Here is a 26,973-nt window from a genome sequence, read left to right on the forward strand (position 1 = left end):
GAAGATCCTTGAATGCTTTCAGTGTTAAAGAAATACTATGTTGACAACTAATAGAACCACTTAATTCAGAGGCAGAACTACTCATAAACACAAGATGCAGTTTCTGCCTTTTAACAAGTAGTTATTGGTCAGTGCCTTGTATTCCACATGTCATCAGCTTTCGTTTGAAAAACGAAAGATGATGGGTAAAAATTCAGTACATTTGGATAGATGGTAGGAACAATGTTTCTTTTCAAAGCAGTTGTTTCTAGAGACCCTTCAGGTTGGTGTTCCAATGTCCTGCTTAGCAGTAACTACAAGTATACCAAGTTACAGTGAAGGCTGAGCTTAAGGACGATGTTTCCAAGGCACAAAAGGAGTTAGAAACTGAAGTCTCTTTGCAACCTGCAGTAGGCTACTTTCAGAAGACATCTTGTTTCTGGGTGTTACTATTCCACATTTCTATTCTGCTTTCGTATTTTTCTTCTGGCTTTTCTAGACAGATGGGGAAGCATAGTAAAGATTCTTCCTACTGTAGGTTAAATGGGGGGTTTCTTATTGGGGAGGGAAGGGTAGGATTTTTGGGAGATCAAAGAACAAAGAGAGAGACTTCGTGAAATATGTCACTTGTAGTTTAGTTAAGCAGTTAACTTTTCAGCATGTTAGAAGTAATAATATAAAAAGGTTTTAAAATCTGTAAACAACTAAGGTTAATGATAGTAATATAATACTATTTACTGCTTCTGTGAATGTTGCTCATTTCTGCAGTTACAGTCAATGCTGGCAGGCTTCTTTGTTATTAGCCATTGAAATGAATCCAGGAGTCAATATATCTGAAATGACTTCCTAAATAATACTGATGTCAGAGAGGTGCTGGAGCTAAAATGTACTTGTTTTCCACTTGTCTTTCAGATCATTAAAAAGGGTTGCAATGTGAATGACAGAGATGGACTGACTGATATGACTCTCTTGCATTACACTTGCAAATCAGGTGCTCATGGTATTGGTGAGTAGAGAAATGTCATTATAGATGTAAAAAACTAATTAATTCACCAAGACTAATTAACATTATTACAGAACTTTCCTTTCAGGAGATTTTTTTTTTTTTTTTTAGTTCTAGAGTTTTGGGTTTCTACTGGCCATCACAAAGGAAGATAAGGAAGACACAGAAGTGTAGCTCAGTTGTGATTGGCAGTTGGGAGTAATTTGGGTTGGTGGTATAAATATTAGAAATAATAGTACCAGTTTAAATGTATATTTAATGTAGCAAAGTATATTTCAGACTAAGGTAGGAACAGTGAAGAAAGCTACGGAACTTCTTATATCAGTGAAACAAGAACACTGAGGTGACTGGCTGTTGTTTTGTTGGTTTTTTTTCTCTTTCACCCAGACCATGTCAGAGCACAATCTTTGTTTTCATTATACTGATCATAATTACTGGAAATAAGAGCATATTTACCTCTCTTTGAACACCCCCATTGGGTTCTCTGTTTTGTATTACTTTTTTGTTGACCTGAACACAGTTATCCTCTGAGGTAGACCTAAATTTCTGAGTTAACATCACAGAATCACCAAGGCTGGAAAAGACATTTAAGATCAAGTCCAGCCTGTGACCAACACCACCACTTTGGTTAGACCATGGCACTAACTGCACATCCAGCCTTTCCTTGAACACATCTAGGGACGGTGCCTCCACTGCTTCCCTGGGAAGTCCATTCGTATGTCTAATCACCCTCTCCGTGAGGAAGTGCTTCCTAATATCCAACCTAAACTTCCCCTGGAGCAGCTTCAGGCCATGCCCTCTTGTCTTGTTGCTAGTTGCCTGGAAAAAGCGCCCAGCACCTCAATATCCTTCTTGCAGTGAGGGCCCCAGAACTGGACACAGTACTTGAGGTGAGGCCCCACCATTGCTGAGTACAGGGGGAGAATCACATCCCTACTCCTGCTGGCCACACTATTCCTGATACAAGCCAGGATGCCCTTGGCCTTCTGAGCCACCTGAGTACTCTGCTGGCTCATGTTCAACCAGTTGCCAACCAGCACTCCCAGGTCCCTCTCTGCCAGGCTGCTCTCCAGCCACTCTTCCTTCAGTCTGTGGCGCTGCCTGGGGTTGTTGTGGCCAAAGTGCCGGGCCCTGCACTTGGTCTTGTTGAATTTCATGCCATTGGCCTCGGCCCATCGACCCAGCCTGTCCAGGTCCCTCTGCAGCTTCTTCCTACCCTCTGGCAGATTGACACGCCCCCCTCAACTTTATGTCATCTGCGAACTTACTGAGGGTGGACTGAATCCCCACATCCAGGTCGTCAATAAAGATGTTGAATAGGACTGGGCCCAGTACTGATCCCTGGGGGACACCGCTGGCCACCAGACACCAGCTGGATGCAGCTCCATTCACCATCCCTCTCTGGGCCTGGTTTTTAGCCAGTTTTTAACCCAGCAAAGGGTGCACCTGTCCAAGCCGTGGATTGCTGGCTTCTCCAGGAGGATGCTGTGGGAGACTGTGTCAAAGGCCTTGCTGAAGTCGAGGTAGAGCATATCCACAGCCTTCCCCTCATCCACTAGGCAGGTCACCCAGTCATAGAAGGAGATGAGATTGGTCAGGCAGGACCTTCCTTTCCTAAACCAGTGTTGCCTGGACCTGATCCCCCGGTTGTCTTCTACATGCTGCTTGATGGCACTCAGGATGATCTGTTCCATAACCTTGCCAGGCACCAAGGTCAGGCTGACAGGCCTATAGTTCCTTGGATCCTCCTTCCAGCCCTTCTTATGGATAGGTGTCACGCTGGCCAGCCTCCAGTCATCTGGGACCTGCCTGGTCATCCAGGACCGGTAATAAATGATGGAGAGCAGCTTAGCCAGTTCTTCCACCAGCTCCCTCAGCACACTAGGATGAATCCCATCCAGACCCATGAACTTGTTGGAATCTAAGTGGCACAGTAGGTCCTTAACTACTTCCTCCTGGAATATAGGAGGGGTATTCTACTCCCCATCCCTGTCTACCAACTCAGGAGCCCAGTTGTCCTGAGAGTAGCTAGTCTTCTTTTTAAAAATTGAGGTGAAGAACATGTTAAGCACCTCAGCCTTTTCCTTGTCCTCCATTACTAAGTTCCCCCCCTCATCCAATAAGGAATGAAGATTTTCCCTCACCCTCCTTTTTTATTATTTATGTATTTATAAAAGCTTTTTTGTTATCATTTGCAGAGATGTTTAGTTTAAGTTCTAGCTGAACTTTTGCATCTCTCATTCTCTTTCTATATGTCCTTAAAATATCCTTGAATATTCCTGACTTATCTGCCCTTTTTTCAAAAGTTGATGGACACTTTTATTTCTGAGCTGTTGTAATAGTTCCCTGCTCAACCAGGCTCATCTTCTTCCCTGCCACCTCCTTTTTCGGCACATAGGGACGCCCTGCTTCTGTGCTTTCATAATTTCATTCCTAGAGTAAGCCCAGCCTTCCTGGGCTCCTTTGTTTTTGAGGGCTGCTTCCCAGAGAGATCTGGCAAAGGTGCACTTTTCTGGTGTTTGCAGATCATAAATGTCAGCAATGTGGCATATAATTTTTTTTTCTTCAATCAGATACTGCAATACCTAGTTTTGATGTGTGACACGTTATCTAAATTAGAGATAAACAGGTATTGTGATTATATTAGATATTTTGGCCTTTTATGATAAAAAGCAAAGATTTCTGCATCCTAATTCTGAAAATACAATCAGAGTAATTGTTCTGGTGTGAGCTTTGAGGGTTTAACCTACATTGTATGACACATAATCATGTACGTGCTCTTTGAGGTCAAATAAAGTGCTAATGCATATTTTTTAAAACTTTCCTTGCAGGTGATGTTGAAACTGCTGTAAAATTTGCAAAGCAGCTGATTGATTTGGGTGCTGATAGCAGTTTACGCAGCCGCTGGACAAATATGAATGCCTTGCATTATGCTGCCTACTTTGATGTTCCAGAACTTATTAGTGTTATTTTGAAAAATGCAAAGCCAAAAGGTAGGTGTTGTTAGTTTGGTTTCATGTAGTTGTCTGTGTTTTGTTACTCTGTTGATCCTAAGCTCATGTGTGGTGCTCTTTAAATGAGGGGTTTATTTCTCCATTATACATAAATTATTTCTTATTTCTTATTCTTTTGGTTAGCTTCATTTATTCATTTTTCTCCTAACATTTTTTTGTGTGTGTGCTTAATTCACTGATTCCATTGCTGGTTTTTAAACTTGAGCTTTGTGTAACACGGTAGAGAACTATCTAATAGAATGGAAAGCAAACAGGTTAATTCTGAATTGTTGAGAACTAGAAGAATGCATGCAGAAAACCAAAAATGTAACTATTCTGGTAAGTTGTTAGGATTTTTAAAGTTTCTTAAACATTGAGAAGTGCATTAGAAATACCGAGGAAAGAGTAAAGGAGAAGTTGAACTTTGTTAGTGGCATGTGGCAAACCAGTGACATAATCAATTTTGGCATGCTTATTTTTTCCACTTCTTGGCTATCTTGGAGGTCATGTGTAAGGAACAGTTTGACTTTCATGTCTGGCATAAATAGATAGTATCTTTTGGAATTATGACATGAAGGATTGGTAATTGGAGCCCTATTTAATACTAATGCAAATGGAAATACAGAAGTTATTCTGAACTAGATCAATTTGTTCCTGATGTAGTCAGGATGTCAAAATCAGTAAGAAAATTTTAATACTAAGATTATACGAAAGCTAATTTGTTCTACTGAATACACTTCTGATTGTGCCATTTTGCACAATGATTAATGCCCTTTTTTAGCTATTTGTAGCTAAAAACTGTCTTGAACTTCTGAAAAGCTGATAGGTTTTTGGAGGACATAAGGATTGCTTACCATGTCTTGAATTATCATGGAGGTAATTGTTAAACTGTGCTGATATTGGTATGACATGCTTAAGAGGTAACAAGTGTAGGCTGGTAATGAAAGGCAAATTAAGATGGCTCAGTAGTAAAGTTCACATCACATTTCAGTAGTCTGGCATACATAATTTTGCATCAGCAGATTAGATCTTTTTTGATCTCACTTCCATGTGGTGTTCTTATCTCCTCCTGTGCAGTGCCTACAGAACAGGTGGGAATTTGCTCAGATTTTGAAGGAGGCCACTCTGGTTAAATGCCTTGGCAGTTGGCAACTCTTGGACAAGCAGATGATTTTTATTATTTTTTTTAATCTCAGAAAATGTTGAAAATGGTTTGCCCTGTGACATGAAAACAATGGACAGTCTGTATTAATAGAATAATTTTAGCTCCATACTGTGGCAGGCAGTTTGCAGAGAAGGGAGGATGTACACAGAAAGCAAATATGCCATGGATGGATCCACACTGAACTGGAGAAAAGATGGTTGTTGATGTATAAATAAGTTTTTAAGACAGTGGTGTACTGACTTTGACACACTCTTTGTGAAACACCTGGTCCCACAGTTGTTTCCTTTTGATTTACTGCTAATCTATTTCTTTTGTGATGCTCTGCAATTAAATTCTTTGTACAGATTAGCTCCTCAATTGTTAGAACAGTAAGCTAGTTTGATCTTAAATTTTTAGAGGCTTTAAATGTAAAAATTGTTCAGGGCTTAAGAATTAGAAACGTTGTGTGATGCCTATTAAACAATAACTGAAACCTGCATGGGTTGCTAATGGCAGACCATTGCCACATACCTTTTCTCCTAGATAGTTCGGGGGTAGTTACTGGGTAACATCTGATATGTATGTGTTCCTTTTTGTCACCTGCACTATACCAACTTAGAAATAGAAAAAAGTTGTAAGAAAACTGTTTGAAAACTCAAAGCATGAAGCTTTGAAGTCTGAGGAAGTTACAGTAGTCCAATTTTAAAAATAAAAATCTATGCATCAGTTACTTGTTACTTATTTTGCTTAATTACTTTTTACTTATTTATAAATAAGTAACTGGATGGAACTGTTGCTGACTAAGTAGCTGATGTTACTTACCGGTATTTCTGCAAATTTCTTCCTATGTGTTCAGAAAATACTTGATAGCCTTATTAATCCTGGAAATTTCAATGATTGTATGCAACTACACAGCTTCTACTTGGTTTTCAGCTGGCAACGGTCATTTGCCATTTGATATACAAAAGGTACATCTGTATGTGTAGTTGTTAAGGTCATGTGAATGCAGTCTTTTTCATACATGTGCCAATTAGATTTAAAATAGCTGTTTGTATTCATGTTAGTGCAATTGTTAAACTGTGAAAATTTGATCACAAATTTTTTGTGTTTCATCTTTATGAATTTCAGAGTCGATCTTTATTAGTATATATAAAGCTGAAATATTTCTGCAGACATATATTTATATAGTCTTTATATGTTGGTGTTCTATTTGTCCCCAAAAATTGAGTATAACTGTATAAGGGTGCTGATACAGTTGGGATATACTTTATCATATTGTGAGACTGACTAGTGTTCTTTGGGACAGTGACGGATACTGGAAAGTGTTAGGAGGTTGTACGGCCTATAGAAATTCTTATGTTCCTCACCAGTATTTCAAATTGGAGTGTTGTTGCTAATACTTGCTAGCTTTTGGTTTGTGTATTAAATCAGCTGGAATTTTTAATTAACAGTCATATACATAATTGACTGAAACTGCCATCTCTCTTGTGTAGTTTATGAGAGGAGCCAAAGACTTAATGGACATTAAAACTCCAGTCTTCTGGAACAGTAGTCACTTCATAGCAGGTTGAAAGATACATTGGGAACAACTGACAGAAATGTTTATTATGCTAGATCTGTTATAGTCAAATGCAGTGCTCCTATTTTCAGATGATCAGTGCAAGACCCTTCAGAGTGCAATTCTTTGAAAAAAGAAATTGTAAAAATCACTAGCTCTAACTTTGCTCTTGGCTGTTAGTAATTAAATCAATGTAAAGCAGAAGTTTGATCAGTTTTCCTGATGGAAGATCGTTCTCGTTTGACAGCTAATAGAACTATTTCCAAAACATTAATTTTTACTAATGTGTTAATCTTTGTACACTAGGTCGGGCATCCTATAGCAACAATTTTGCAGTTAAATCATCAGTATTATAAAATGAATGAAAGTAATTGCTTCTCTTCCAGGTTGGTTCATTATATGAATAAAAAGATTAAGATAAGCTTGATATTCTAGTACAATAATTTCTCATATGCATTGAGTATGTGAATAGTGGTGTCTCTGTATAAATGTTAACATAAAGCATAAAAATGAATGTCCTCTCATAGAACCTGTAGGGTGAAATGTTCATGTGACAGACTTACATACCTTACATGTAATGTTTAATTGCAGATGTGGATGCCACCTGTAGTGATTTTGATTTTGGAACAGCTTTGCATATTGCTGCATTCAACCTATGTACAGGAGCTGTCAAGTGTTTACTGGAACATGGAGCAAATCCTGCCTTTAGGGTAAGGAGTCATAGATTCACCAAAAGGTGAAAAAAGTACGTGGAAAAATTGAACAGTCTGTCCAGGACTTTTGTTAGCTAAAGATGTGTGACATGGAGTGATAGTGCTTCAGAAAAATTATTTATAACTTATAGTTATGATTTTGTATGCTTTGTCATACTTGTGTGTTGAAGTTTGTGGGTTTGTGTCACAGTCCAGTTCACTAGAAATAGCTTTCAAGATCTTTTATTGTTGCATGAACTGTCATTTGTTAATACTGTTTTCTGTCTTGCAACAGTTGTCATGGCAGTGGTGGATCTTTTCAGAAATAACTGGAGTGCAATCAGTGACCTCCAAAAATGCAGACTGTTGCTTAGCAGTAAACTTAGTCTTAGCATAACTAATGCATAATGAAGAAGGATTAATTACTCTGCTTACTAACTAAATAATAGATCTGAGTTATAGTGTAAAGTGCTGCTATATGTGTCTAGCCAGGAATCTTGGGGTTTTGGTAGGGTTTTTTGGTTTTTGTTGGGGTTTTTTGGGCCTTTTGTTTAGCTTTGGTTGGTTGGTTTATTTTAGCACAGGCTCTATCTCATTTCCATTTTCAAATTAATTTCTTAATAAAAACCTGTAATTTCTTTAAGTGTACTCAAAAGTACCCTTCAATGTAGCACTGCTGTTGTGAAATCTTCTGGAACATCATAGTTCATGCAGTTGTTCATTATATTCAACATACATCTGTTTAAAACCTGCTGTTTACTTTGTCTCATTATTTAGTGTGCATGTACATGTTTCAAATTCTGCAGCAGGAGTACGTTTGAGTCTGTTGTCACAGGGAGTACTGCTTTGTAGTTGCACAAGCATTCTGAGCTGGCAAAAGGTGGCTCTGCCCTTGAGGAAAGGCACTGTTCCCACTTTTCCCTTTTTCTCTCACCTCTACCCCTCCCTTATTTTGACACAAGATTTGCAGGGCACCTGGTGGGAATTGCAAGACTGGTGTAATCAAAACAATTGCTAATGTAATTACTAAAAACTCAAAACAAACTCCCCACTCGATTTTAACCCTATTTTAAAGGCACTGCAATGTGAATGGGGCTGACCTTTTACTTACAGAATGACTTCAGATTTTAAAGGAATGGTAGATGTTTAATTCTTTAGTCCCACAATAAAGTTCTGACCAGAGACAGAGTGTAGAGTTTGCTTATATGAGGACAGCAGAGTGTAAAGGCTGAGTAAGGATTATGGTTTTCTGTTAAGAAGGGAGATTTATAGTGAGCTTAGGGAAGGTTGAGCTTTTCGTCTGTTATTTAAGGAAATGAAGCAAATACAGCCTTGTTCTGTGTCATTCCCTATTTGAGCTTCTGGTAAATTCTGAGTCCAGGGTGTCAGCTGAGACATATTTGGAAGCCTGAAAACATTGTTTCCACAAACTTAGGGAAAATTGCAGATAGGTGAAGATCCATACTAATGCCTGTGCTGAAGAAAGCCCAGGTGGAGTTTGCCATTGTAACAGTCTGACAGCCCAGCTGGTCTTGAGTGAAGGTTAACTCCAGATGAGCTGGTAATGCAACATTTCTGGCCTAGGGTGAGTGTGACATAGGATGTGTGGGGAATCACAGTCACTGCTCCCTGAGAGTGGGAAAGGGCTCCGTCCTTAATGAATTTCTCATGTATTAGTCCATGTATCTAAATAAACCTGAAGTGATTTATTCAGGTATTTATGTGAGGCATCAACTTTGTGTATTCTATACATGCAACATGTATTAATTAAATTCTGTCTTACATTTGGAATAAACCTCACCAAGGAGTAAACTATAAACTTGGTAAATTCTTCGGGAGGTGTTAGCTTTACAATATTAGCATTATGGACCAGAATTACAGCTTGCTTTCCTAAGTTTGTGTTCAGATACACAGATATACACAGGTGTTTTTTTTCATGTGTTTTGAGTACTGAAAAATTTCTTAAGATTACAAATTTTTGTAAGTTAGCACTTTTGAAAATAAGACACTGTAAATGCTAATTTATGTACCTAAGGATGCTTTGGCATCTTTATTTGAAAATGTAGATGTTTTTATAATTGTTTATATTATAGGAAAAATTTCTAACAAAAAGGGTTCAAAAACTTAATTTTCTGCTCTGGTTTTGCCTGATCAGCTTTGTCTTGTCACAATGTTAAATTCTGTGCTATGTTTGTTTCTTCAGAATGACAAAGGCCAGATTCCAGCAGATGTGGTTCCTGATCCAGTAGATATGCCACTAGAAATGGCAGATGCAGCAGCCAGTGCGAAAGAAATCAAGCAGATGTTGGTGGATGCAGTGCCTCTTTCATGTGACATCTCAAAAGCCATGATCCCAAACTATGATCATGTTACAGGCAAGGCCATGCTTTTGTCACTTGGCCTGAAACTGGGAGACCGTGTTGTTATTGCAGGACACAAGGTATGATGAGAAACTTTGTACTACCCTTGTAATTTCTGAACAGTTGATTATTTTTTCCCTTTGGAGATATATCTCAATTTTGAAAGTCTTAAACACTTTCTGTAAAGTATGAGCTCTGAAGGGCAGTAGGGATCTGGTTGCAGCATGTAATGAACAGGAATTGAACAGTTATGTGTTAAAGAAAATCTGCACTATGAGAAGCTGTTTTCACAAGTACAGTCTGCATTTGTATCTGTAAACAATTTTTCAATACTCCTTTAGTACATCAGCGGGGCTCAGTATTTATTAACATTTCTTGGTGTCACATCAAAAAGATTATAAAATTTGCAGAATACCCTGTTAGTTGCCCAGCTTTCAGTTGCAGGGCTTTTCAGCTAGCTTTTTTTAAGGGAGTCAAAGCTGTTGTACAGCAGTTGAGAAGGAGGAATGTGCTTGTGCTTTTTGGTCTTACTTTTCCACATCTGCGTTCCTCTCTTCCTTTCTTTTTGTAAAAGCAATTGTTCTGCATTACTTCCATGTCAACTCCCACCCATTTTCTTCATTTGTCTTAATGGACAAGTTGATTTCAGCTCTGCCTTCCCCTCTCCCTTGATACTTACAAATATGAGAACAGGATGATGCAAACAGTGCCCATTTCTTAACTTCCTCTTGGATCATTTCTCATTTCCAGAATATGCAAGGTAGGAGGAGGGCACTGGAATGGCAGCATTTTTACAAGCTGTGTTTATGGATTTCTGTTCTCTTTATTCTTTCTGTTATCTCCTAATGTGTCAGCTTTAATGAAGCTTGAAATCTTAGCACAGTAAATGCCAGAGGATAAGTGGATTCCTCCCTTGATTCCAACAGCACCTGTCATTCTAATTGTCTTACAGGGTAGAAAGCTGTGCAGGAAGGTGTTTCTGGGTTCATGGTTTGGTGTTCACCAGCTCATGCTCTGCTAGGTTATGTTCCTGGAATGGACACCCAATGAAACGTGAGTTCAGGGAAACCAGTAGCTGGAATAAAACTTTTCTTCAGTTTGGTTGAACTGTGTGAGCTTGTAATGTATATTTATGGAGACTGAGGTCCATGAGCAAGACTGGCTTGTCTTGATATTCTTGATATACTTATCAGGACAGAGTCTACTTGGCTGTTTCAATATATACTGTGTAATGTTACAACCCCTGCTGGCTTTTAAAATTTTGTTTAATCAAGAAGGATGAAATGCAAGTCTTACATATTTTGTCCAAAGAAAGAACAGAAGAACTGGCTAAGCTGCTCTCCATCATTTATTACCGGTCCTGGATGACCAGGCAGGTCCCAGATGACTGGAGGCTGGCCAGCGTGACACCTATCCATAAGAAGGGCTGGAAGGAGGATCCAAGGAACTATAGGCCTGTCAGCCTGACCTTGGTGCCTGGCAAGGTTATGGAACAGATCATCCTGAGTGCCATCAAGCAGCATGTAGAAGACAACCGGGGGATCAGGTCCAGGCAACACTGGTTTAGGAAAGGAAGATCCTGCCTGACCAATCTCATCTCCTTCTATGACTGGGTGACCTGCCTAGTGGATGAGGGGAAGGCTGTGGATGTGCTCTACCTCGACTTCAGCAAGGCCTTTGACACAGTCTCCCACAGCATCCTCCTGGAGAAGCCAGCAATCCACGGCTTGGACAGGTGCACCCTTTGCTGGGTTAAAAACTGGCTAAAAACCTGGTTAAAAACCAGGCCCAGAGAGGGATGGTGAATGGAGCTGCATCCAGCTGGTGTCTGGTGGCCAGCGGTGTCCCCCAGGGATCAGTACTGGGCCCAGTCCTATTCAACATCTTTATTGACGACCTGGATGTGGGGATTCAGTCCACCCTCAGTAAGTTCGCAGATGACATAAAGTTGAGGGGGGCGTGTCAATCTGCCAGAGGGTAGGAAGAAGCTGCAGAGGGACCTGGACAGGCTGGGTCGATGGGCCGAGGCCAATGGCATGAAATTCAACAAGACCAAGTGCAGGGCCCGGCACTTTGGCCACAACAACCCCAGGCAGCGCCACAGACTGAAGGAAGAGTGGCTGGAGAGCAGCCTGGCAGAGAGGGACCTGGGAGTGCTGGTTGGCAACTGGTTGAACATGAGCCAGCAGGGTACTCAGGTGGCTCAGAAGGCCAAGGGCATCCTGGCTTGTATCAGGAATAGTGTGGCCAGCAGGAGTAGGGATGTGATTCTCCCCCTGTACTCAGCAATGGTGGGGCCTCACCTCAAGTACTGTGTCCAGTTCTGGGGCCCTCACTGCAAGAAGGATATTGAGGTGCTGGGCGCTTTTTCCAGGCAACTAGCAACAAGACAAGAGGGCATGGCCTGAAGCTGCTCCAGGGGAAGTTTAGGTTGGATATTAGGAAGCACTTCCTCACGGAGAGGGTGATTAGACATACGAATGGACTTCCCAGGGAAGCAGTGGAGGCACCGTCCCTAGATGTGTTCAAGGAAAGGCTGGATGTGCAGTTAGTGCCATGGTCTAACCAAAGTGGTGGTGTTGGTCACAGGCTGGACTTGATGATCTTAAATGTCTTTTCCAGCCTTGGTGATTCTGTGATTCTGTGAAGGTGTGCCCTTCAACCTTTGCAATATATAAATATATATATACGTATTTATACATACTGATATATGTTTATAGATTATTATTTTTTTCATTGTATTTCCATGGAATCTCCAGTTCAACGAGATCCCTAGCCTTGCTTCTGGAACTGTTGGTGTGAAAGACACTGAAAGTTAGCACTTCTTGTTAGGCATATACTCCTGTGCTTTGTGTACTGGGAGCTGCTTTATGCAGTGGAGCTTGCTGTCCAATTCTTGTGTGTTATGAGCTCTGTACATAACTGCTGTATTTACTTAATACAAAATATATGCAGAAGGACCAATACATTTCAGAGCATGCATAGCCTAGCATAGAAAAATAGGAGTGGCAATAATCAACGGAGATTGTTACATTTGTATTTCTCTGTTGTGATCAAAAACTTGAAGATGACTTGCTGTTCCCTTCTTAATTTCTTTTGTTTTCTTGTAAACAATTCTTGCTTAACAAAGTTATTCTGTGTTGATGCTTTTTGCTATAGGTTGGTACATTAAGATTTTGTGGCACTACAGAATTTGCCAGTGGCCAGTGGGCTGGCATAGAGCTAGATGAACCAGAAGGAAAGAACAATGGAAGTGTTGGAAAAGTGCAGTACTTCAAGTGCGCACCAAAACACGGTATAAACTTGAATTATTTTCTTATATTTTCCTAAAACTTGGATTTTTAGAAGTGTCGAGAGATAGGAACCTTTTGAGAGAATAAAAACAGATCACAAATTCTGTTGCTTTTTTTTCTTAGTGCTTTGTTTGTTTTCTTCTTTTAACTGTTACTAATCTTTTGGCTGCAATTATGTGCAAAACTACTGAAGCAACCAGCCAGTCAAAACTTCTAGTTATGTCTAGTTGTTTTATTGAATCTGAGAGATAATAATTTTTTCTGGTTTTCCATCTAGATTTTTGAAGCCATTTTCTTGTGTTGTAACAATAATGGCCACGTTTCTTTAGCTGCTTAGCCTTTCTTTTTAAGAGAGTCATGCCTCTAGTGGTTTTCTGACTTCCCAGCTTGAGGTATTTTAATCCATATTTCATGGATGGTCATGGACCCCCAAGTCTTGGGTTTTGTAAGAGCTGAGACTGAATGTTATCATTAGGACCAAGATTCTAACCAGTAGTTTTACTGACTTCCTGAATTACTCTGTTGAAGTTACTTGATAAGCCTTTTGGTTTCACTGTCTAGCTGGTCTTTCATACCTTACAAGTGCTTTGACAGCGTGGCAAGCCATGACTGTGGCTGAGAAAAAAAACCTAAATAAATTAATGTAGCCAGAAAATTTTGTTGCATTAATGTTGTTACTGGTTCTTTTATTGGCACATAAAATTTTGTCTCCAGGTATCTTTGCACCTCTTTCTAAAATAAGCAAGGCTCCTAGTCACAAAAAAAGCTCTGGACGAAGTTCTTCCATGTGGTCTTCATCATCGGTCAAATCCAAGAAATTAGATGTGACACACATAACTTCCAAAGTGAGTTCTGGTGAGTATTTGCTTGTATGTTGAGGCGGGATTGAGATACTAATCTTCAAGAATTGGCACCAGTTGAGTATATCTCAGTATTAAAATGCTTGTTTGGAATTAGTTCGTGACTTGGGATGAGAAGATGGTATTTATTAACTATGGGTTCTCATTAGTAGAAATTCAGTAGCCTTTAAACTAGTAGTGGAATGATGTTGTGTGTGGTTGCTTAGTGATTATAGTGATCTGATATGCTAATACAAGTCTTTATATACTCCATTAAAAGACAAGATCATCACAACATTTATTCTTGAGCTTTTGAAGTAATTTCTCCTTGGCTGTGATATCAGTTAAATATCTGAACTTAACATGATTTCATTTACTGAGATCTTCCTGAGTGACTTAAAACATCTTGCTAAAATTAGAAAATCTAGAAACTAAATTATATAGTAACCTATATACATGTATGTATAAATTTATCTATAGAAATTGAAAAAAATTTGTTTTCTGGCAGAATGATCAAGGAACTATTTAACTGATTGTGTTTTATCTGCTCATTAAGATACCTGAGTAAAACCAGAGGCAAATCAGAATAGTGTGTCCTTGTAATACAGCCTCGGACTACTAGTTGCAGTAATAGGTTCAGTCCCTGTCTGTGGCTTAGTCTTTTAGTAATTTATTCAAATTACTTAATCATTCTCTGCAAGTTCTTGCCTTGTGAGGAAAGAATGGTGCATCCTTTCTGTCTGTTTAGGTTCCAAGGTGTTTAAGAGTGCAGACTCCTCCCCGCTGTATACGGTGCCCACTATGCATAATGTGTGTTTGGCTGGCTACTTAATAATGTCATTGAACATACACATTAAAACTTGTTTTGCCTTTCAAACGCTATTTAGGTGACTCATGCTAAGGCAGCACAGCTTAAGGGATGGAAGGTGTACATAAGAGTTTCATTGAATTTACTTGTGCAGCCAAACACTCCGTAGCTTGCCAGGGTATAGAAGCAATGTGTCAGGCTGATAGAAGAGATGCGTTTTGGCAGCATTTTGTATGATTTATGTAACTCCTATCTACATAGATGGAGAGGGAAGTAATTTAAGCTATTTATAAATGGACATCCTGCACAAAAAGCTTCTCAGAATAATCAGTTTGTTAGGAGTGGTGCACAGGAGCAAATCCAAGTTGTATTTTTCTGTTAAATATTTTTCAATGTTTGAAAACAATGTTTGTTGTAGACTGATTGTAACTCATTGAATGATAATAGAAAGGACCATTTCCTTTGTCACAGATCTTGTGTGCCAGACAGTATAGTCATAAGCCACCTTTTCTGTCATAAAGCTGCATTTGTATCTTTGTAAATTTGAAGCATTTGATTCTAGCTTTAGGTAAAAATCAGAGTCAGTTATGCATTGCCCAGCAGAGCTTGCATCCAGTAATAATAATCTGAAAGCTGCCAGATTGTTCTGTAAAACTCAGCTGTAAGATGTTCTTGCCTTGAAAAGTCCATTAGAATTAATGTGCCTGGCTGTGGGAGGATGAAGTTGCAGAAGCAGATCTTTTGTTTTGCGATGTTTGTGTGCATCAGCAGATCATATTCCTTTCTTTTAAACTTCATTGCTGCAAAGAATATGCTTTTTGTAGATAGGGTTATAAGCTGCAAAGTAAAATGTAACATTTCATAGAGATTTTCAGACATGTTTAATTTCTACTGGATTTGAATAATCAATCGGATTGTTGATAATAGGTTTTATCAAGTTTTTAGAAAAAAAGAGTTATAGTTAGATAAAAAAGATGTGATTTTTTTTTTTTTTTTTTATGACAGGAAGGGGATAAGTCATAGGTAAGCTTGTTCTTCATTGAGTTTGGGTAGAAAACTGTCAGAAATGCATAATTACTACTCATAAATTATGACTTATGAGGCAATACTAGTTCATACGGATATCACAACATTGCTGCTCTAAGAGCTGGGCTCTTAAAAAAACCACATTGGTGTACTTCATTATTTGTAGACTGAAGATCTGGTCTCAAATCTCTCAATATTTTATGTGTAATCTTTAATGCAGAAATTGTGAAATGAATACTAGTTAATAGTATACTTTAAGTGCTAGAAAAGTGAATGCTGTGTATATAGTAGATGTAAATGTCTGAAACATTTAACTAAAACTCCTTCAATATAAACATTAATGTTTTGCAGACAATTTATTTAGTGTTTGGCTAGATAGTTTGGACTGTTTTAATATGTTAAGGGGTTTAACATCTGTGCTTATCCATCAAAACAATTCTGCAGTCATCTTCTAGCTACTTATCAAGAGTCTAAGGAACTGTACAATTTTATCAATTTTATCTATGCATCCATTAATCTGGAAGTCTGTCCAATTGTTTTTGTACATTACTTATATTTACAGGATGTAAAACTGTTATTCACTGTTAGGATGTATATATTTAATTTTATATATTCCTTTTATAGGCCTAAATATGGCAAAAAAAGATAGTGCCTCTGAAACCAACTATATGGCTGATAAAAGGGGAAAAACTGGACCTGCCAAAGATGGTAAACATTTTTTTTTAACATATTGAGGAAAATTTTTAGTAGGGCAGAGGAACTGTTATTACTGCCTTACATAAAAGTCCTGTTTCTACAGCATAAAAAAAACCCCCAACAACACAGCTTCCTTGACTGTATTCAAGTTTCAGGCAGACTGTAGACATTTAGTTTACTAGGGGTAATTTGTGTGGCTGTTTGGCATTCTGTGTTCACTGGGCAACAGCTTCTATCCAGATGCATGGACAAGAATATAGACAAGCCCTTAAAGCTGAAAGCTGTCTCTTAGAAAATGATCTCACAGAGGATCTGCAGAATTACCTTCTTAGATTTCTGAGGGAGAGCTTTTGCCTTTTATCATTGCTGCTTAGATTTTGATGAAGAACCAGGCATATATTTTGTAGGAATTTTTATTCTCTCCTGTATGTTTGTTCAAGCGTGTATAATAAAGTGTTAAGATCTAACAGCACTTAACAGTCTTAGCATTTATCATGAAAGACTCATAATAATAAACTTCAGATGTATAAAACAAAACTAACTTTAAAAAAATTCCTTTTATGTATAAATCATTCTCTGTAATTATCTAGTTTCAGAATTGGATAGTGACTTCTGCATCAATATTTTGTGTGCTGAACTTTGAACTTTAAGAGGCCTCACTTTCAGGGATGCCTTTAACAAACTGTAAAAGTCGGGTCTCCTTCAAGGTTTTGTTTATAAAATAATATTAAAGTGTTGGTAAAAGCAGTAATTCTTTTAAATAATTTGAAGTGTGACTCTGAGTGTATTATTTTTGAAGAAGAGTATCCTTTTATATCATCTCTCAGTGAACAGTTGTGAGGAAGAGACCTGGGGAAGAGACTAGTTTAAACGCTGTCCTATATGATACTTTTTTAGAGGTGAGTAAAAAAACCTGTGTAGATAGAGGTTTCCAACATTTTGGTCAAGGAGAGCACTTCATGGCTTGTTCTTCAGGTTCTGGTCACACAAGGAAATTAATTGGCAGCACAGCATCTCAATTTGATGGATACAATACAGTATCTGCAATTAATAGGAATCAGCTGGAGAGAATTCAAAGACACCACAAAGCTGGAGATATAAAACATGACTTAGGAGAAAAGAATGATGGAATTTGGGATAGTTTGTTTAAAAAGACAGAAGAATAAAGGGATAAAACAGGAAGCTTTCAGATACAAAGAACAGTATAACCCATTCTGCATGTGTAACCAGAGTAAGAAATCTTGAGCTAAAACTGTAGTAATTTAGGGGGGAAAAAATCCTGTAACAGTACAAATAGTTATGTGGTGAAATACATTGTGGAAGTCTCAAGATCTCCCTGATGGGCGGTTTTTAGGAATAGGTCAAACCCTCACCTGGGAGGAGTGATCTAACAAATAGTTGTTTCATGTGATTCAAGAGTAATAGGACCTGCTGAAATCCCTTCTGCTCTTCCTTCTCCCACCTCTTCACTTCCAACTAAACTAAGCTTTTAATGACTGGTTTAGTTTTTTTTAGTTTCTGAATTGCTGCACCAACAGTGACATTCAGGTAGAGCTACTAGAAGGCCTGACCTCCTGGGAATCTGTCACTGGACTGATTTCTAAATCTGGGCTTGCAAATACATATGTGTTTGCAAATGCATGTGTGTATTTGTACCTAGGACTTGGAGTTGAATTTTGCCTGTTTAGGTACCATTTACTCAATAATTTGCATTTTCTTCATTGTAGCATAACTGCAGCCAGTATCTCAAAGTCTTAGGTCTCTGTCCCCAGATACCCAAGCTCTTCTTGTGACCCACTGCATTGGCCTTTCTACAGTTCTTTATTGTTTTGCCAAATGGGAGGATGAAATTTTATTGAATGGACTAACCCTGCATCAATATCAAAGTACCTTCTGAAAACTAATGAAATTTGTTTTTATTTAGCCTCTCAGAATTCTTGGAAGTTTTATAACCAATATTGTATTAATTTTTCACATTGAGTCACCGATACATTGTACATGTCATAGACATGTACAATGCCTTATTTTGAATATAAGAGGGTAGGAGAGGTGAGAACTGGGGAGAGCCTTGAAAAAGAAGGAAAGCTGAACGAAGTCTTATTGGACAGTTTAGACATCAGGCTTTTCAAATTGACATAAAAGTGATTTATTTCCTATTCTTGTTTTGTAGTACAGATTTTAATATTAATACAGTATGTAATGGAATGTAGTAGGCTTTAATCCAGACAAGAATTCACTCGTAGTATCACCTTCCTTCCACTCATCAAATCTTTAATAGACTGGATGCTGGAAATATGATCTCTCATTACTAATGCTCCCATATTTTAATAAATATGCTTGGGACTGTTTGAAAAACTTTCACATAATAACAAAAGAAGGGCCTTTTGGAGACCTCTTCCAGCAGTAAATTATCACCTTTTTCCCTAGGCAGGATCAGATGCATCTATGTAATTCCTGACAGGTAAATCCTGCTTAACAAGCTCTAGTTTTGGGTTTGTATTTTGTCCACTACAGAGAACAGGTAACTGCCTTCTTCTAGAAGCTTTCCTTTCTGTTTAATGTGTTATTTTCTGAATATGTTCTCTGAAGGAATGCTTTCATTTATGTCTTTTAGGTTTTCCTGTGTACAGCAGCTCTTCCTCTTCTACTACTTCCTTGGAAGGCAAACAGAATTACTGCAAGAAGCAGAACTCCACTAACAGCAATAAAAAGGCAGTGACTAGAGTGTCTGTCGCCTCATCTAGAATTAGTGCCGGTATGGTCTGTTTTATTGATGTGTGTTTTTGCCAGTGAAAGTTTACTGCTATATCAAATATTTATGCAGAACTACTTGTGCTGTTTCAGAATCTGAGATAGTTCAAGAAAGACACTTGGGAAATAGTTTAACCATAAACTTAAGTTTGGCAACTTTTTTTAAGCTTTTAAGAACATCATGTTAATCATCTCATGGCTCACTATTTAAGACCTTTTTAAATTTTGAAGATATGTCACTAATTCCAGATTTTGTTCTTCTGTTGAACAGGGTTGCATAGTTCTCCATCCACAAAGAAAAATCCTTTTAATGAAGGAGAAATTCAAATTGGAGACAGAGTGCTGGTGGTAGGGCAGAGAACAGGCACTGTTAGATTTTTTGGGACAACAAAATTTGCACCAGGTATTTCCAATACTCTTTTTGTTTGTTGTAGAATCAATATCGAATAGTTTATATGTGAGTATATGAACATTAAGACAACTCCATGTTTTTACTCAGTCCCTCCAAAAAAAAATTACATCTATATTTACTGGTTTGTCTCAAAATTCTTTCTCTCTCCTGTGTTTCATTGAATACTTTTTTACTTTAATGCAACTGCCAGGAAAAAAAATTATGGTTTAATGTGACTTTTACTTGTCTACTAACACAGTTTAATTAGGAGAAATATTTTTATGTTGAAGTTACAGGTATTGTTACAAAGCTTTCTGAAAAACCTCAATTTCATGGTGCTATGTTTTTTTGAGATAATGTGCCTTTACTCCTTACTTCTTGTAGTGAGCCTTTTTGCCACAGCTCATCTCTTACATCATGTATGTCTCTCATTCTTGGCATCTTCAAAAGGGTAATTGTGAGCATGTAAATCCTAACTAACAACCCTGAAAACTCAACAGATTAAATGTTTGAAGCATCTCCAAGTAGCCTCAAACTCTACCACTGTTTTCTCATCCTTCTCCCTTTTAGCTCCTCCCTCCCTTTCCCTTGCTGAAAAACATTATGGTAAATTTACATGTTTTCTAACAGAAGCAAGTTATTCTAAGTGGTGGAAACTAATTTCTGAATACTTGTTCTTTGTAATTAAATTCTCTGTTCTTTCCATCCTTACTTATAATTTTATTATTATTGCAAGAGTAATGCAAAACTAGTTGTTAAATACCAGTGTAAGTACCTAGTTTAAGTGAGGTCCATTTGATTGTTAGGTAAGCAGCAATACTCTGTCTTGCCGGTTAGTGGCATCAACGTTTAAAAAAAGGTTAGAATGACTGAATGCGAGATGGTGGCACAAGCTATTTTCTTTTTTCACTCTTGCTCCCTTCCCCAGTTTCACTGTACGCAGTCTGTGCTTAAGATACTATGATTAACTGATTCTACACTTCCATGTGATCATTCAACCACACTTCATATTGTTGCTTGCAAAGTTAACAATGAGAAAAGGGCTGGTTTTCCAAATTACATAGTAAGTGTAAAATTAGAAAGCCATTCGACACTGGAAGTCTCTCCCCTCAGGTTACGGAACAAATGTGTTTTTGATAAAAACATGGTATTGTAAGAAGTGAGGATGAAACAATCACAAATCTTCACCGTATGCAAAAACAGCTATTTACAGAAAATGTAACATACATTTTCAAGTATTTCAATTTTGATGTGTATCAAAGCTCTGGAAGTTACCCACACTTTCTTTTGTGACAATGCAGAGCTTTATTTAATTCTGCAAACAGGAAGGGGAGAACTTCTGAGGTACTGAGCCCTCCTAATTAATAAGCTGTCATTCCTACCTTACTTGAGCTGATAATTAGATTTACCATTTTATCCAGTGCTTTAGTGCCAAGTGACTTCAATTAAATTTTGAATCTTTTAGGAATGGACAGCATAAGGACTGCTAATGGAGTATGAAATTTAGCACCTTCACATAATTAGCTCACGTTTATCACAGGTTGTGAATGATCAAGTTTATTACCTTCTTGATGCCTGTTCAATGTTCTGTATGAGATGAATGGCTGGCTAGTTCTGATTCTTACCCTTCTCTCAATATACAACAACCCTTGCAGTTTGTATTAATTATAACTTGCTAGATGGAGAAAAGGAATGAATTAATATAAAAACTTTAATTTTTCTGTTGATGATCTCAGATGAGACACAAATCATGTGGTCAGGCCTGAAGGAGGGAAACCTGAACCACAACTGCTCCTCCTTGCTGTCTCCTTTTTGTCAAGGAGCCGATAGTTATATTCAGTAATGCTCTATTCAGCTTTAGCATATATATCAAGGGTTTTACTTTTTCTACACTAATTAAAATGTCAGTAATTTTCTTGAAAGCATATAGAAATGCTGAGACAATTATCTTTAGATCTATTATTATATAAATTTTGCATCCTTACATAGATTATTATATATATATAAAATAATCATTTATGCAGCTTCTAACTAGAAACTGTTTTCCTTGATGTGGATGAATGCCAGCTGTACCAACTGTCTAGATGTAGAAAAGCCTGTGTTGTTTTCTTTGAAATATCATTATTTTACTGTTTTGAAATGTAGGATTCTGGTGTGGAATTGAATTGGACAAGGCTCACGGGAAGAATGATGGTTCTGTGGGAGGTGTGCAGTACTTCGTTTGTCTTCCCAGACATGGTATATTTGCACCACCATCTCGTGTACAGAGGTAAGCACTGAAGCTGTTGTAATGTTCATGTTGCCAAATGGTTTCTTAGTATGTTTCTGGTTGGGAACAAAGTTTTGCAGCAGATATGGAAGAAATAAATGTTTTCATCTGCTTATGGAAGTTTATAACCTCCATTAAAAACCTGGCAGATGTTTAGATCAGCTTTTTGAAAGAGTATAAATTGAAAATGCAGCTCCCCCTCTTTTCTCTTGCAGTCATTTAAGTATTTTTATTCCAAGGCCTCTGTTTCTGATACAGTCTTGTGTTCATTACAACTTAATTTCATGATACAGTCATGATGAGCTGAGCTAAATTTGGTTATAAAAAGGGTGTTGCCCTTGGATGTGACTGGAAATACTGTTCTCATTCAAGCTAACTGCACAGAGGAACCAAAGCATCTACCACTTGGTTTGTAGTCTCTTGGTTAGGTGTCAGGAAGAATGTCTAAGGAATGACATGCTATTTATTTACTCCTGTACTTATATCCATTTACTCAGTCTTGTTGCTTTTCTTTCTCTGAATATCCTAGCGCAGACAAGCTGTTCCCTCAAAACTGTATGTGCTTTCTTGCTGAGTGGAAGACAAGTAACTTGAATAAACTAGTTTGCTCCAGGCATCTCCTACCAGCATGTTTACAACTGAAATGTTAGTGTCTCTTGGGGGGTGGATGAATAGGCAAAGAATCAGAACTTAACCAACATTTGACAAGAAGGATTCTAGCAGTTGAGTTGAAATTACTTCTTCATTGTATTATTGCTTTTCAGACTAACAGGTTCTCTGGATTCTCTCACAGACATTTCATCGAGTAAAATAAATCACACTCTTCCAGGTAGGAGTATAAAACACCAATTTGGCTTAGGTACCCTACTGCCAGCTACTGTTCTGCACAAAGCCCATTTCTCTGAGAGCACAAGAGATTTTTGAGGAACCCAAATGCCAGCAAATAGTCTTGCTAGTCCCTTCCTAAAAATGTAGCCTGTAACAGGAACTGTAGAGTACTGTGATATTATTAACCCTACACTGGCAGAAATAATTGTGTCAGAGATAAGACTGTTGATGCTTTTTTAACCATAAATTGAACCTGTTCCTTAACCTGAATTGACATTGATGAAAGGGTGTAGGGAGGAGACCACTGAAATTGCTGCAACTTCTGTTAGATACTTGAAGTAGTTATTTTACTTTTTCATTACCTAAGTTGTAAAAATGCTGCTTCAAATTACCCTAGTTTGGTTTGTTTAATTTCATTTCTGTCCTCTGTGAAAATTTGAACATGTTATGGACATCGAGTTTCATGAAAAATGTAGTCAGTTCATTTCCAAATTGGAGGGGAAAGTATGTAGCAAATGTAATGGATGCAGAATATGAGTTCACAGAGTTTTTTTGTTTTTTTAAGAGGTCCTACCTGGTTAATCTTTCCACTTAGGTTTTCAGCGCAGTCTGAGCACCACTTCTGCATCATCACAAAAGGAGATAAACAGAAGAAAATCCTTTGTTAGGTGAGTGTAGAGTTTAAAATGTTTGTGTGGGCTGGCTCTTAGTTTCTACTGTTCCTTGTTCAAAAGAAAATTTTTATGCATATATAATATGCACATGTTCATTTTGCTTCTTCCAAAATGGACCAGTAGTAGACTGTTTCTCCATGGGTATCCAAGAGTACAGTCCTTGGATTCAGGTTGGCATTAAAGTTGTTTTCTAGTTGCTTGTCACGGTATATTCTTGAAATTCTTGTCTTCTCACACAGCTGGGTGAAGTTCAGAGGGTCTTGTTAAAGGACTTTGTCCTGGTGATCTTAACTGACTGTTGCATGTTAAATATTGTTTTGGCTAAACGCTTTCAGGTCCCAAATAAAATGCTGTGTACTGGTTTATGTACCAATATTATCATCTATGGCAAATACTGTAGATCTTAGCATCAGGTGTAAGGAAAGTTGATTTTCCAAGTATTTCAGGCTGTCATATGTACTAGCCTGTTAATATTATCACATGTTGGGCTAGTGACATGAGGTCAAATAGATTTTATTTTTTGAAAATTTTTTGTTGTTTTTTTGTTTGTTTGTTTGTTGGGGTTTTTTTACGGGTGTTGAGGGTTTTTTTTCCATGCGCTTCCCTGAATTACAGATTAGCCCTGGTTGTTTTGTAGAAACAAGGTGCTTTTTTTTTTCCCTTTTTTCTACATAGATCCAAGAGCTCTGTGTTACAGCGCAGCTGGAGTAATACAACTGCAGCTAGCACTGAGGGGCCAGTGAAGCTGCATGAAGGCTCTCAGGTTCTTCTGACCAGCTCAAATGAAATGGGGACAATCAGGTACATCGGTCCTGCAGACTTTGCACCAGGAATATGGCTGGGACTTGAACTCAGAAGTGCCAAAGGAAAGAATGATGGCTCTGTGGGGGAAAAGCGCTATTTCACCTGTAAGCCGAACCACGGGGTCTTGGTTCGACCCAGCAGAGTGACCTATCGTGGGATTAATGGGATAAAGCTTGTGGATGATATTTGCTGAGCCAAAATGAGCTCATACAAAAGGATATAAGTATTTAAAGCACACAGGACCCCCATCTAGAATGCCAACTTATTTTTAAATTATTAAACTTGCATTTGCATTTTACATATAAATAAGTATATATGTATGTGTGTATATATATAATATATATTTTAATATATATTGAAAAAATATATAGATTAAAATATGTTCAATTGCATTAAGAAGTGAAAGCACTGTTCTGTTTCTCAACGTGAAACAGGCATTGCCTGGGAAAGTTATTCCAGAATCATCTTGTGTTTGAGATGATGTATTAGGCGAGTAATTTTCCAGTTAGAGAATGTGAGTATCTCCAGCATTCTCTGAAGTTGCATTGTGACTCATGCAGTATTTAAGTAATTTTTCTCCCTGTAGTAGTGAACTGGTAATGCTTTGCACATTGTCTGCTTTTGACAGAGGAGGTGGTTAATGGACATTAGTCTGGTTTTTTTCAAGCAGTTGTGAAGTATTTTTAAGTTGAGCATTCAGATCCTTCCTTTTCCCCTCTTTATCTCCCCTCCAGAACACAAAAGGACTGATAAACGTAAGTATTTTTGGCTATCCTAGTGAACAGCAGCTATTCAATCAGAAGCCTTTAAAAAGCACAAATATGCTGCATGTCAGTCAGTATAGTCAGAAGCACTTTTTGTTGTATGCATTTGTAGAGTACAGTATTGTAATACACCTTGATGTGACCATATTTGCATATTAGCCTTTTTTAAAAGTTAGTATTTTCTCCATGTTCTCAACATAATGTATTTTAATTCCTCAGCATGTGTAAGCATTATTTTATCAGAAAGGTTTTGTGTTCCAGAACAGTAATTTTATTCTTAAACCATCTGCTTGCTCTTACCTACTTAAAGAAGTAACACTTCAAAATTACATAATAATATCCTATTTTCTGACAGAATTTTGCTGCTGTTACCTTCTTTTAAGTATTATTTTTCCACAGCTGTATTTAAAATAATGCATATTGTCATCTAACTTATGGGCATTTTTAATTGAATATAAAAGTTGTACATTTTGAATGTAAAAAAATTAATGCTTTATATTTGAAGATGCAGATACTCAGTGATGTACTGAACTCTACTTCATTCGATATCTCTTTCTTGCTGGTATTAGTAAAATGAAACCTTGGTGAAGAGTATGGCAAAAATAGTTTCATTAAGTCATAGAATCATAGAATGTTTTATGTTGGAAAGGACCTTAAAGATCATCTAGTTCCAACCTCCCTGCATGGGCAGAGACACCTCCCAGTAGACTCGGTTGCTCCACACCCCGTCCAAGCTGGCCTTGGAACACTTCCAGGGATGGAGCATCCACAGCTTCTCTGGGTAACCTGTTCCAATGTCTCACCACCCTCAAAGTGAAGAATTTCTTCTTAATGACTAACCTAAATCTCTCTTCTTCCAGTTTTAATCCATTATCCCTTGTCCTCTCATGACAAGCCCTTGAAAAGTCACTCCCCAGCTTTCCTATAGGCCCCTTCAGGTACTAGAAGGCTGCTAGGAAGTCTCACCACAGCCTTCTCTTCTCCAGGCTGAACAACCCCAACTTTCTCAGCCTGTCTTCAAAAGAGAGTTGCTCCAGCCCTTAGTTGCTCAGATGAAGGCACATATGAGAATAACCTATTTCCAAGAGTTTTCTGATGAACTGCTAACTATTTATTTTTATTTTTTTTTAACCTTCAAGGGTCAGGTTGCACCTTCCACAATTCTGTAACTATACCCAGTTCAGCTGGAAGTGGAGTTTCAGGGGCCTGGGCTCAGGATTAGGCTGTTTTGGTAGCAGTGAGAATCTTCTGCCAGGAAGTAAGAAGCACAGTATATTTATGTGGCCTGAAACAGAAATATATTAGTCCCTCCTTTCCAGAAAGGATTAGTGACGGCTGTCTTCAAATTGGTGATGTGAAGGGATTTGTGCTTCTCTAAATCCAAGATAGGTTGCCATAATCCTTTTCTCCAACTCCACAGGTAGACACTTCATGTCATTCAAAATATCTGAAAATAACTGACACTGTAGTTTGAAGTCAGATGCTGTGCTGAGGTCTGTACAATCACAGCCCCAGACTGCTTAGAAGAAAGACAAACTATCCTTGAAGTCCCTATAAACCATATAAATAAAATACCTGTTTTATAAAGAAGTAAGCTGATGGTGTCCAGGAGTTCTCTGATGCCTGTGCAAACTTGGAAGCTGTTCCTTGTTCCACAGCATGTTTCTGGATTCCAGTTTCAGAAAATGTACTTCTTCAGTGCTCTCAGCAATGAAATCTTCCAAGATTTGTTGGACACTGGCTGGAAAGGAGAGGTCAGAAGTGTGACAGGAGGAGAACTTTCTTCAGGTATGGGGAATTAATTTCTAGCGAGTTTTATCCAGTTGGGTTCAGGGATTGGTTTGCAGATGTTGCCAGTTATGGTTTTCTGGGCAGGGAGCCTGTGCTTTTAAAGTGTTGCTGTCCCACAAGATCTGAGGCACAAGAATCCATCGTTCACACTGCAGAGTTGCAGAACAGCCTAATTTCTCTGACAAGTTAGCTCTGTTACCTGTGAGTGTTCCATGGGTGGCAAGTCCAGCATTTACATCATGGCTTTTACACCAGGTGGAAAATGAAACTGTATCCATGAAAGCCATATAGCAGAGTACCCACCTGCACC

General features: G+C 38.1%; 1 protein-coding gene across 1 annotated transcript in view; it reads left to right on the forward strand.

Moving 5' to 3' along the window:
• CLIP4 (CAP-GLY domain containing linker protein family, member 4) overlaps positions 1–24,301 on the forward strand; it is a 26,846-nt gene extending 2,545 nt beyond the window's left edge. Inside the window, exons 3-16 of the mRNA XM_009994698.1 lie at positions 479–551; positions 892–985; positions 3,814–3,975; positions 7,269–7,387; positions 9,573–9,809; positions 12,889–13,024; positions 13,737–13,877; positions 16,320–16,403; positions 19,006–19,146; positions 19,414–19,545; positions 21,679–21,802; positions 22,567–22,631; positions 23,226–23,298; positions 23,980–24,301. Of these exons, the coding sequence (XP_009993000.1) occupies positions 479–551; positions 892–985; positions 3,814–3,975; positions 7,269–7,387; positions 9,573–9,809; positions 12,889–13,024; positions 13,737–13,877; positions 16,320–16,403; positions 19,006–19,146; positions 19,414–19,545; positions 21,679–21,802; positions 22,567–22,631; positions 23,226–23,298; positions 23,980–24,301 (1,903 nt within the window). The remainder of the gene's footprint in view (positions 1–478; positions 552–891; positions 986–3,813; positions 3,976–7,268; positions 7,388–9,572; positions 9,810–12,888; positions 13,025–13,736; positions 13,878–16,319; positions 16,404–19,005; positions 19,147–19,413; positions 19,546–21,678; positions 21,803–22,566; positions 22,632–23,225; positions 23,299–23,979) is intronic.
• The last annotated feature ends 2,672 nt before the right edge of the window (positions 24,302–26,973 follow it).

The sequence above is a fragment of the Chaetura pelagica genome, unplaced genomic scaffold (assembly GCF_000747805.2).
Source record: "Chaetura pelagica isolate M959 unplaced genomic scaffold, ChaPel_1.0 scaffold1663, whole genome shotgun sequence".
In the NCBI taxonomy this organism is placed as follows: domain Eukaryota; kingdom Metazoa; phylum Chordata; class Aves; order Apodiformes; family Apodidae; genus Chaetura; species Chaetura pelagica.